The sequence below is a fragment of the Solanum lycopersicum genome, chromosome 1 (assembly GCF_036512215.1).
Source record: "Solanum lycopersicum chromosome 1, SLM_r2.1".
Taxonomy (NCBI): domain Eukaryota; kingdom Viridiplantae; phylum Streptophyta; class Magnoliopsida; order Solanales; family Solanaceae; genus Solanum; species Solanum lycopersicum.
The window spans coordinates 50,381,970-50,395,192 of record NC_090800.1 but is presented as its reverse complement, the minus strand read 5'-3'; the positions used below and the strand labels follow the sequence as shown (position 1 = coordinate 50,395,192).

Below are 13,223 nucleotides of genomic sequence, written 5' to 3'. Positions count from 1 at the left end.
TAAGCTTAGGTGACTCCACTAGCTAATAACCTATGTGGCCACATAGTTATGGGATAAGAAAAATGTTCATTAAAAAACGGCCTAACATGGCAAGAGCTTCCATATTAACATATCCACTCGGTTTTAAGCTTGCATTCCCATAGAGTAGTTCATTCTCATTAACAATAGAATACTTGAGAGGGATACTGCCTTTAGGTAAACTAACTCAAAGTGCATTTACACATGAAAGGGCCACCATTATTGGGTCTACCGGTTCAAGGAACATTAATGGAATAGCTCATTGAATCCTCAATAAAGGGCCACCCCATTGGGTCAACTAATTCAAGGTTTGTCACTACATTAGTTCCTAGACTCATAATGAAGGGCTACCACCATTAGGTCTACCGATTAAATACATAGCCTTAGAGTACTTCATATATCATTTATTAAAGGGCTACAAACATTAGGTCTACTGATCAATGTTCATTACATAAATATACTTTAGTAACACAAGAAGAGGATGTCTGAGACTATCAATTCAAAATATATCAATCAACATTACTTTCATTTGCACAAAAAAAAGGATTCCCATAGCCTACCAATTCAATATGTATCATTACATTGAAGAAACCTTTCAAATATATAATCATCATTCAAAAGTGTGTAATTGAGAATAATCTTTTAATAATAACACAATTGCATTATAGACATGAGAACATTTCTTTTGTTGAAATCACAAAGCATATACATATCATGAGTATACGTCAATTCTTCATACTTTTCCCTCAAATACTATGAATAAATCTCAACCCAAACATCTAGTGTTGACACCCAAATTTTGACCTCCCAAAAGCAATTAACCAGTTGACGAGTTTCTTAATCTTGAACGATTTTTGAAATAGCTCGCTTCTATAAGCATCAAAATGTTTTTTTAGTTATTTTAAATTAATCTCACACTTTTATGACTTTTAGATAATACATATATGTTTTACGTAAGTAAGCATACGATTAGTATATTTTATGAGTATTTAAAAATCGTTTAAAAAGATTTCAATCTTTGCTTAAACAAATTTAGTTTGTATAAATTAGTATCTTACGTTTAGAGCCCTTGATTCATTATTGAGTTAGTTATTTTTATTTGTTAAAAATTAAGAAGCTCGTTAATTAATTGATTAGTTCATCTTATTCAAGTTTTGCGTGAATTCCTTAAGCTAATCTTGATTTGACCATTTTCTAAAATCTAAAGGTAGCTCATTTCCCTAAACCCATTAAATGTAAATTTTAGGTCAAATTGCATAAACCATTTATTTGAAGCCTCTAACCCATCCATTCTAATAAAATTCAGGGCCCAATTTTGACCAAAACATTTGCTTCACAAATGATCCATCCCAGCCCACCAATTTTTAGGAAAAATTACTAAAATACACTACTTTAATTTATTTAATTTCATTAATTCCCTACTGATGTAGTAAATTACAAAAATCCCTTCTTATTTTATCCTAAATGATACTAATCAAGTTTTATACATTAAATTTCATGTCAAACACATAAAAAGATAATCAAATTCACAATTTAAATTAGATACTTAAATTTTTATATACTTATCAATATTTCATATAAATATGATACTTAAATAACAGATGTACGACAGTATGATACACATATACTATTATTTGATACCTTAATATATACGAAATATAAGTAAAAATAAAACAAAGAATCATTCTATCATGATCACTAAAAAATGATACTTAATAAAATTAATTGAACATACTAACAAATATATTCAAAAATCATGATAAGATTAAAAAGATACTTAAGACAATTCATCTTATACTAATATAAATAAAACATGTTAACATGATACTTACAAAATACTAATTGAAACTATATATATAAACGAAATATTAAATTTAAAATATATTTCTTTGATACATTAAATTTCATGTCCAACACATGAAAAGATACTCGAATTCACAATTTAAATTAGATACTTAAATTTTTATACACATATACTATTATTTGATACCTTAATATATACGAAATATAAGTAAAAATGAAACAAAGAATCATTCTATCACGTGATACTTACAAAATACTATTTGAATCTATATATAAACGAAAAATTAAATTTAAATATGTTTCTTTGATACATTAAATTTCATGTCTAACAAATAAAAAGATACTCAAATTAAAATTTAAATTTGATGCTTAAATTTTAGTTACAATATATCATCTCATCGGAGCTCCGGCGACAAATACTTATCAAAGGGCATCGTTATTATATATTCGGAAAAAATCGTCTATTAATATATCCACTTCACATGGTACTATTATTGTTGCTATTTTTATTTTTTCATGGAGTTGATTTGCCCAAATTCCTAGGAGTGAAATTAGTTACAAGATTAACTTAAATCAAGTGAAGGGAAATCAGTTACCCTTGATTTTAGCTATAACAGTTACAAGAAAAAAAATATTCGGTCATTTATATTTAAGTATCATTTCTATTTTATAAGTATCCAAAATTCTTACAAATAAGGAATTTTTGATAAAAATTAATATTATAGGGATAGAATGTAATTTATCATTTACAGTATGTCATTTGCCTAATTTTTTCCTTTTTTTATCACAAGAGGCCCACCACTATATTCCAGCCTTCTCAATTCCAGCACCCAGCCCATCTTTCCCATTTCACCATGCTCAGCCCACTAAATTTTCCCCAGCTTACCCTTTCAATAACCCGACCTAGCTTATATTTTCTCCCCAAAAGAGATCCAATTCCGGAAAGCAGCATCCCAAGAGCGTCTCCAACAACAGCGACGCACGACAATCCAAGCTGCAAACTCGATCCCGCATGACGCGTCTTCCTACCTTTCTCTGTCCGACTGTACGATCTTTAGAGGAAGGCATCATACTCGTACGAAGGGGTAGGGCAATGTGGCGTTATCCTGCCATCCCTCTCGTCCTTGAGATGAAATCGAACGGCCCTCATCTTCGTATCGTTGAATACTGAGCGAGGCTCGTACAAGAGCAGGTATCATCGTCCTTGGACGAATTTTTTCTCAAATTTTTTTGAATCTTTGGGATGGATTTGAATTCCCGTCTTTGCCCTTTTCCCGCCCATCCAAAACCCTAAAGCCCCCTCTATATAAACTCCTTATCTTCTTAAGAGATGGGGTTGGAAAATTAAAGTCCAGATATTAGAAAAAGATGGAGTCCATACTCAGAAATTAAATACAATAATACAGAAAAATTCAAAAGCTTTGAGGCTGAAACAGACCCAAAACTCGAAAAGTGAGATAGAAGGAACTCATGTTTTGGTTTCGAGTTGAACCGACGTTCTTGTTGTTTTCTCATAATCTCATTTTTGTGGTGGAAACTTCTCTATCGGCTTGTTTGGTATCAGTTCTCTGCCTCTTGAAAGGTAATAATCATCTCATGTCAGGTCTTTCTTGTTTCTTAATGTATTGACTACTGGTTTCTCGACCATTTGAGGTTTCCAAGCGTTACGTTATTTTTTCTATTTAGAATATCATAGCTTATAGCTGACTGCAAATCAGAAATGTATTAGCTTGTTTGTTATTCAAATGTTGTTGTTTATTCATGTTTCTATGAAGTTTTGGTGACTCTCTTTGGCCTCGAGTTTGTTTCTTATCACTAGAATTTGTCTTGTTTTATTGTTGTCCTGTTTGGTTGGATGAGAAACTTTGGGGTTCAATCAAGAAGTTCAATATCACCTCATATAGGTGATCTCTGGCTTTCGTAATCTGATATATAGGTCATTTTCTGCTACTTGTTATTTTAACTGATGTAAGTCGTGTGATGTGCCTTTTTTTATTCCTTATTTTTTGTTTTTTTTAAATTTTTTCTTCTTCTTTCTTGCTATGTTCACCCCTTTTCATTCAAACTAAACGAGTTGACGAGCTGTATGTTTCAAGTTGCTGAAATTTTCTTTCATGTTGCTTTTCTTAAACCTTAGAAAGGCTATTTTATGTACCTCTTCATTTTTTTTACCTTGCAACATGTTAAACTGTTTTTTTATCATTCGCGTCCAAGTTATGCTTCGATCTAGTGATTTTTAGCAACCCCCTCTTCTCATTTGTTTCTCATATGTCTTTCAGATTCAAGAGAATGTTTGGTTCATCTTGTCTGTGTTAGGTTGTTTGAAAATAATCTTTTTTTTTTGTTTAAATCTTCTTGATGTGTTGCTTCAAAATTTCTACTATATTCATGAAAATGGTATCTTCAAGATTTCGTTTGTTTTACAATACCCTTCGTAAGTGTTTAAATAGTTACTTTATTGTTAAGTTTAGTAGGGTTATTATGGCCTTGTGAGATCATCTAATTTTAGTTGTTTATTTTTGAGCCATTGAGGTCAAATCTATCCTAAGGTTTAGTCTTCATATTATTAGAGTGATTGGTACTTGATCTGGGTAATTCTCTTACTTCTCAAAATGAATGCATTTGTTTATATTTACTGTTGGTAGTCCAATGTATATTTTAGTCACTAGTGCCTTAATTCCTTGTTTTTGATTTCCTCCCAGTTAGTGTTGATAAGTGTTTCAGGACTTGTGAAGGCATTAACATTGGAATGTCACTGATATCTTCTCTCTTATATGTTTCAAACAATGATAGTCATTAAATGGGACCAAGGAATCTGTCCTTAACAAGTTTTTCTTTACTATCGTGATTGAAGAATGTTTAGATGTCCCTTATTAAAATTTCAATAACTTTGAGTTTGTTTTCTATCAATGTATTTCAAAATCTCTTGTTGACCGCTTCGCATATTATCTCGAAAGTTCATGTAAATATGCAATGCTAGAATGAAGATTATCTGCATAATTAGCCAATGTGGTAGTGTGTTTTGTCTAGTAAAATAATACTTAGGTGTTATCTATTGTGTATTATTTGGTAGTCTTTTACTTGGTCATTTCTGTTCATATATATGATAATAGTGTAGAATTTGTGGTTGAATCTCCGTTCATATTATTCTCATTATTAGGATACTGTTCATGCCTTTGTTAAGTAGGCCCTAATTCCCAATGATCACTGTAAATAAGCCGACTTCCAACATGCTTCCCTATTTATACATATTTTGTTGCATAATTTGGCGTATTTTCTTCTCTGTCCATTTCGGTTTGGTCTTGTGCTGATTTAGATTCTTTTTTTTGTTAATGTATGGAAATCTGTCCGGGTCCTACGGACTTTATCCTTGCATTCTTCTTTGGACCATGGAGGCCCAATTATGTATTTCAAGTCGGTTTATCCATTAAACTTGAAGAATAGATCCCTTAGAAGCCGATGGACAGGTTCCAAAGTTTAAAAGATTAAAGGGAAGTCAAAGAAGCGGGAGTAGAAGATCCTCCATTTTTGTATTTTTATTTGTAATGGTTTAAGCCCTGGTCATCTCTTACTTTTTTGTATTTACTTTGTATTACTGTTTGCTTAGTGTAGGACAGGGTACAAAAGAAAGAAAAAATGAATCAAAAATCCAAAACAGGTGGGTCCAAAATTCCAGTCAAGATGGACAGAATCCAAATTAAGCGGAATGTCTTAGGTACTTTCAAAATCTTACTAAGACGTTAATAGTATTCCCGAACCACTCTGTTTGTTTTCAAAATGATTTTTCTATTAAGTCATTTGAAAACAATGTCGTTCTTGATTTTTCTCAAAAATTAAATGGCGATTCTAAAAAAGTCGAAACTCTCCAAAACAAAATACTTTTTCCTTTTTCGAATAAAATAAAAATAACGACTCTGTTGGGGACCTACGAGGATTCTAACCTTAAAATTAACATTATTTGGCTATTTGTGATAAATTATTCTCTTGTTTAGTTTCACAGCTTTCTTTAGAAATACACAAAATTCATTTGGATGTATCAAATAAATAGTTGGAATGCGGTCATCCGACGTAGTTTGGTAGCTTCACCCTGATGTTTGTCTGACTCGGGTAATTGTCAATTTGAAAACTATTCTATTAAGCTTAGGTTAGAGCGAAACTAAAACAAAAAATTAAGTATTAGTCTAAGATGGCTTAATACCCAAGTTGTATTAAGTTCATTTAGTAGATTACCGTTAAAATTGTGTCTAAGGTCTTCAACATCACGACGCATCATATTATTTGATATTTGAATGATGTACATGTGAAAACCAATTTGGGATGCGGAAAACTTAAATAAGTTTTTGTTTTGTAGATATGGATCGTTTCCCAAAGTTTTATATGGTCATAGCGGCGCCACCTCAACTCACAATGTGGTATGAAAATCTCGACAGGGATCACAGGAGAACCCTAAACAAATGCCTGGGTGCATTAACAGAACTGATCAACATGAACGGTTGGCCAGAACTAGTTGACGTCCTTATGGGGTATTGGGACAGCCAAAGAATGGTGTTTCGATTCCGAATCGCCGAAATTACCCCAACTTTGGAGGGGATTAGAGACTGTATAGACACAGTAGGCACTGGGACAAAATGGTGAGCGAGAAAAATAGAAGACATCTTCATCCCCAATAAGCGTTCCGTAGAGGATATTGCAGACTGGTTCGGGTTGGGAAAAGGCTTTACCTACTGGTGTCAAGAATCCCATGTAGCATTCAGAAACCTTTATATTCGATTTGGACATGCAAGCTTCTACGCCACTTACAACTTAGAGTTCAAGATCTCCTACAGAGAATGAAATGAAATTCGTCCATTAGCGATTGCTGTAGCTTTATTGGGAACAATGGTATTCCAGATGGTCCAAGTCTGAGTATCAATACCCGAGTTATAACATTCGCGGATACCTTGTTCAAAGGGTATGACAACCAAGGGACAACAAAATACTAACCTATACCTCCGGTCATCCTGTACCACATGTATCGAGCCTTGGAAAAGTGTAAAGAGAGACATCTATACTTCCAAGGATGCAACCTACTCCTTCAGTGGTGGATCCTCATCCATTTAGCAAAGGGTGCTGGGACTCAGTAGCTGCATACTCTTGACAACAAGAATACACTTAAGAATATAAATGACTTGTTGTACTAGGAAAATATGAACAATGGGAGAACACGAGGGAGATGGGCTTAATATTCTTCGAATTGAGAGAAGAAGACCTCCAATGGATGCTAGACCATTTTATCTCCAATGAAGTCATCGTGGAGAGCCGCAGACAGGTTATGCTTCCTCTACCAGGTATTCGGGGAATTCACCCTTATGCACCATTTCGAGTCTTGCGACAGTTCGGGAGGAGACAAATTGTACCCAAAGAAGCGTACTATGGCGCTTATGTATACGATATTGGGGATGATAGAGTGCACAACGCGACTTTAATGTTCAAAGAATGGAAAAGTGCCAAGCGTATGGATAAAGACACCATCGCCCTTGACCGATTCAATGTTGGGTACGACAAGGGTTACAAAGAATGGTTGAAAAAGGACATACAAAACGTCTCCTTTTGAACCCCACATACCTTTTTCAGCGTAACGGATAGAGAAGTCAAAGCGGTGGCCGAGCTACACGAGGTAAACGAAGAGGCCAAAGAGGTGTACACTAAGTTTGTCGAGAACCAAGATATTCTTGAGAGGGTGACTGAAGAGGCGGAAAGACTGATATGTGGTTATGATGATTTCGATACCTGGATCAAGGAGAAAATCGAGAGGAAGTGACACGAGAGCTTGGAAGACAAAGGACGTCTATTCTTGCTGATTTTGATATATATGTTTCAGAAATACAAGACTCAAGGGACGACAACGGAGCAGAATCATCTGGAGCGGCACCTCCACGCCTATCCTGATCCTCCGAACTCCTCGGTAGAAAGGCGACATTTCATGCACATTAATATTGGTGGTAGTCCGAAAGAGGCCCGAGACCCATCATTTTGCATTTTCTTAACTGTTCAAATTTTTGAATTTTCATTGTGATATTCAAAAAAGGCAACATGGCCCTATGCCATGGTCAAAGTTTGCATTGTTTTTATATTTGAATGAGAGCCTCTTCCATTTTCAAACATTATTTATCTATTCATTTGTTATACCTTAGTTTCCTAACTTTGTCGTGTTTATGATTTCAGTAACATAAGTTGTTGACCTGCCAATGTGATGTCATGTCACGAGCTAAATGAACAAAATGAGGTAGGTGACGACGAGGTTGACGATTATGAAGATAAAAGTGAGGAACTAGATTATGTCGCCATGGAATTTTGGCAGTTCGAGAATCAGCATAAACCAAATCTAGAGGAAACGCAAACGGTGAATTTGGTAGATCCGGAATGTGTTAAAGAAGTTAAGATCAGCATCCACCTAAATGAAGCTCAGAAAGAGGTCCTAGTTCATTTGCTTGCTGAATATATCGATGTGTTCATTTGGAAAGTCGGTGACATGCAAGGGTTGAGTACCGATGTCGTATCTCATAAGCTGCCAATTAACCCGGGGTTCGATCTGGTGAAACAAAAAACTCAGAGATTCAAGTCTAAACTGAGTTTAAAGATTAAGGAAGAGATCACAAAGCAAATAGAGTCCCGATTGGTGGAAGTAACACAATATCCAACTTGGCTGGCCAATGTTGTTCCGGTCGCCAAAAAAGATGGAAAATCAGGATTTATGTCGACTACAGAGATCTCAACAAAGCTAACCTGAATGATAATTTTTCGTTGCTAAATATTCATATTTTGATTGACAATTGTGCTAGGCATGAAATGGAGTCATTTGTGGATTGTTACGCAGGTTATCATCAGATTCTGATGGATGAGGAAGACACAAAAAAATGGATTTCATTACACCTTGGGGTGTATATCATTACAGAGTGATGTCGTTCGGCCTCAACAATGCTGGTGCCACCTACATGAGAGCTGTGACGACCATATTTCACGACATGTTTCGTAAGGAGATTGAAGTGTATGTGGATGACATCATAATCAAATACCAAGGGAGTTAGAATCACTTGACACATCTAAGGAAATTCTTTAATCGTTTGCATCGTTACAACTTGAAGTTAAATCCCGTCAAATGCTCTTTTGGAGTTCCATCCTGGAATTTGTTGTGATTTATAGTCAGCAGAAGAGGTATTGAGCTCGACCCTTCTAAGATTAAAGCAATTCAAGAGTTACCTCCGTCGAAGATGAGAAAAGAGGTGATGAGTTTCTTAGGAAGGTTAAACTACATCAGTCGATTCATATCTCAATCAAGCGTGGTGTGTGAGCCTATTTTCAAGCTGCTGAAGAAAGATGCCCCGACAAAGTGGATTGCAGAGCGTTAGACTGCTTTTGATGCTATCAAGAACATTTTGTCCAATCCGCCAGTATTGGTTCCTCCGCGAGAAGGGAGTCCTTTGTTGTTGTACCGATCTATCTCAGATAGTGAATTTGGATGTGTACTTGGTCAACACAATGAGACAGGAAAGAGGGAAAGGGCTATTTATTGTATAAGCAAGAAGTTTACTCTATACGAGTCTTGTTACACTTTGTTGGAGAGAACGTGTAGTGCATTGATGTGGCTAGCCCAGAAGCTGAGACATTAATTGTTTTTTTATACTACATACCTCATTTCCAGAATGGATCCATTGAAGTATATTTTCTAGAAGGAGATGCCGATCGGAAAGTTAGCTAAATGGCAAATGCTGTTGAGTGAATTTGACATTGTGTATGTGACTCAGAAAGCGATAAGGACACATGATTTGGCTGATCATCTCGCAGAAAATCCTGTTGATGAAGAGTATGAACCACTTAAGACTTATTTTCACGATGAAGAAGTGTCATTTGTGTGTGAGGATATTTCTGAAACCTATCCAGGTTGGAGATTTTTCTTTTGATGGAGCGGCAAATCATCAAGGTAAAGGTATTGGGGCGGTTTTAGTGTCTAAATCTAGGCAACACTATCCCATGGCGGCTAAGCTCTGATTTAATTGCACAAACAACATGGCCGAATACGAAGCTTGTATTCTTGGTTTGAAAATGGTCATCGACATGAATGTCTACGAGTTGTTGGTTATTGGAGATTCAGACCTTTTGATTCATCAAGTTCAAGGGGAATGGGTTATGAAGAACCCAAAGATTAAACCTTACTTACAGTATGTGTAGAATTTGTGCAAGAGGTTTTGCAAGATCGAGTTAGACATACTACCAAAATACAAAACGAATTGGCCGATGCTCTTGCCACAATCGCTTCGTTGATTAAACATACGGATAAAGATTATATTGATCCTGTGGATATAGAGTTGAAAGAACATCCAGTCCATTATTTCCATGTCGAAGCAGAACCTGACGGTTTGCCTTGGCATTTTGATATAAATAAGTATTTGGAGTCTGGAACTTGTCCTGAAGATGCTACGACCAACCAAAAGAAGTCGATACATACGCCGTATGGCCCTTAGTTTCTTTTTAAGTGGAGATGTCCTTTATAGGAGAACTCTAGATTTGGGTCTTCTAAGATGCATTGATGTCGTCGAAGCTGCGAGACTTATTGAACAGATACATGCCAAAGTTTGCGGCACGCATATGAATGGGCTCACTTTGGCAATAAAGATCATCCAAGCCGGTTACTTCTGAATGACTATGGAAAATGGTTGTTGCAAGTTTGTGCAAAAATGCTATATATGTCAAGTGCACAGTGATTTGATCAGATTGCCACCTCACGAACTTAATGCTAAGAGTTCACCGTGGCCATTTGTAGCTTGGGGAATGGATGTCATCAGTCCGATAGAGCCACCTGCTTCTAATGGATTTTGGTTGCCATTGATTATTTCACCAAGTGGGTGGAAGCAGCTTCTTACAAGTTGGTAACCAAGAAAGTGGTGACTGATTTTGTTCGCAACAATCTGATATGCAGATTTGGAGTGCTAGAATCCATCATTAATGATAATGGTGCAAATATCAACAGTCACCTGATGAGAGATATTTGTGAACAATTTAAGGTCACTCATCTGAATTCAACTTCTTATCGTCCCCACATGAACGGAGCTGTAGGGGTAGCCAATAAGAAAATCAAAAAGATTTTGTGGAAAATGATTGATAATCATCGAGGTTGACATGAGATGTTACCATATGCTTTACTAGGTTATCGACCGACTGTCAGAACATCGACTGGTGCTACTCCGTACTTACTGGTATATGGAACAGAGGCAGTCATACCTGCTAAAGTTGAGATACCGTCATTGAGAATCATCCAAGAAGCTGAGTTGCGTAATGTTGAATGGGTGAGCAAGCAAATCGATCAACTAACTTTGATTGATGAGAAGAGAATGGTTGTCGTCTGTCATGGTTAGTTGTATAGACAGAGAATGGTTTGTGCCTTTCAGAAGAGAGTAAGAGCCAAAAAATTTGAAGTTGGTCAGTTGGTTTTTAAGCGTATTTTTCCTCATCAACACGAGAACAAAGGAAAGTCCGCACCGAACTGGAAAGGACCTTACATGGTTCGCAAAGTATTATCTGGAGGTGCTTTGGTCCTGTCGTAGATGGATGGCACCGTATGGCCTAAACCTACCAACTCAGACGTTGTCACGAGATACTACGTGTGAAGCTGCGGTTTGCATTTATGTTATTCACTTGTAATCATTCTGTTCGCTTGTATTCGCTTTGCTTAAATTCTTATCCATCCTGTAATGAACTATGTCTGACCTGAATTCTCAAGAACGAGATACGTAGGCGGCCTATGTCCGCTTTGGTCACCCCATTTACCCCTTTTAATATTTCCTTGTATTTGAACTACGTTCGACCAGAATTTTCAAGAATAAGATACATAGGCGGCCTATGCCGGCCTCGGTCGGTTTCTTTGTAAATTTCTTATTTTTGCCAACCTTTGAGGGGGGAACTACGTTTAACCTGATTCCTGCCTCAACAGGATACATAGGCGCCACAAGTGTTCGGTTATATCTCCCGTAAGATTTGTATTCCTCTTTACAATAGAAATTGGGACAAAATTTTTAAGAGGGACTCAAAAATTCTTGAGAAGAAGATTCTTCCTCAACAAGTCAAGACTGAAGATATTTCATGATTTGCAGCTGGGACAGAATTTTTGAGAAGATCTCAAAATTTCTGCAATCTGCTCAGTTACAGTTGAAAGATAAGCAAGACAGTTTACTGGGACAGAAATTTTGAGGATGGCCTCAAAATTTCAGCATGAATCTACTAGTCAAGAATGATACTGAAAAACTCCTCAGCAAATAACCAGATAAACCTCCAAGCATCAGACTCAAAGAATTTCGATAAGCCTGATATGACATGACTTGACAGTGACTTTTTCAGATACTATTTCTCGAAAATTTATTTCTCTTAAATTTTCCCTTTTATGTTTCATTTGCTTTGGCATAAAATATTTTGTTTTATCTATCAAGAGGCGGGAGATCGGGAAAACAACCGAAGACAGCAAGACAAGGAGCAAACAACAAAAGAAATCGACAAAGATCAATTTGTTTTTAAAACTAACAATTTTTTCTGGACGCAGGTTTATAGTTTTGCTCTGAAATCAGCAAATTCTTTCGCTGGATGAATACAAAGAAGTCCAAGGAGGAGCAAACTATCCCAAAATCAATAGTTTTCCCAGAAGCACAAAATCATTTATATCGCTTATGTCAGAGACTTAGGAATATGAATTATTTATTTCAATCAATTTCCAACGACATGGAATTTATAAAGAACGTCCAGCTAGATTCAAAGGAGAATCAAGCATAAATCTCAAGGAAGAGTTTATGGTTTTCATAAAGGACGTCATTTGCATCATAATGTTAGAGATGATGTTGCTATTACCTGGAGGGGTCAATTATTTTAGTGTCGATCAAGACGATATATTATATGGAAGTCATATTACCGTTATCGTCAATTGAGACAATATGATTATCCAAAAGGCAACGAGAAGATCACTGCCTGGCTCGATTGGAGCACTATTTCATTTTGTACCAAGGATGACATCAAGAGTTAATATCCATGCATCGTGAAAGACCGTGCATCGCGAGACAATATTCATGCATCACGGAAGATCATACATGCATCACGAGTCAATATTCATGCATCACGCAAAACCATGCATGTCGAGTCAATATTCATGCATCGCAGAAGACCATGCATCGCAGAAGATCATGCATCGCGAGTCAAATATCCACGCATCGCAAAAAATCATGCATCGCGAGTAAATATTCATGAATCGCGGAAGATTATGCATCACGACTTAATATCCAAGCATCACGAGAAGATTCCATGCCTCATTGGAGAAGATTTAATACCTCATCAAATTTTATGCATCACGAGAAGATCCCACGCCTCATCAAAATTTTTGCATC

General features: G+C 36.1%; 2 protein-coding genes across 2 annotated transcripts; both read left to right on the top strand.

The window, feature by feature from the left end:
* Positions 1-9,536: 9,536 nt before the first annotated feature.
* On the top strand, positions 9,537-10,322 carry LOC138342240 (uncharacterized). Its single transcript, XM_069294524.1, has 2 exons — positions 9,537-9,741; positions 10,021-10,322. The coding sequence occupies exons 1-2, from the start codon at positions 9,537-9,539 to the stop codon at positions 10,320-10,322; spliced, it is 507 nt and encodes a 168-aa protein (XP_069150625.1).
* Positions 10,323-10,503: 181 nt separating this feature from the next.
* LOC138342239 (uncharacterized) lies at positions 10,504-11,402 on the top strand. Its single transcript, XM_069294518.1, has 3 exons — positions 10,504-10,723; positions 11,005-11,144; positions 11,247-11,402. The coding sequence occupies exons 1-3, from the start codon at positions 10,504-10,506 to the stop codon at positions 11,400-11,402; spliced, it is 516 nt and encodes a 171-aa protein (XP_069150619.1).
* Positions 11,403-13,223: the final 1,821 nt, after the last annotated feature.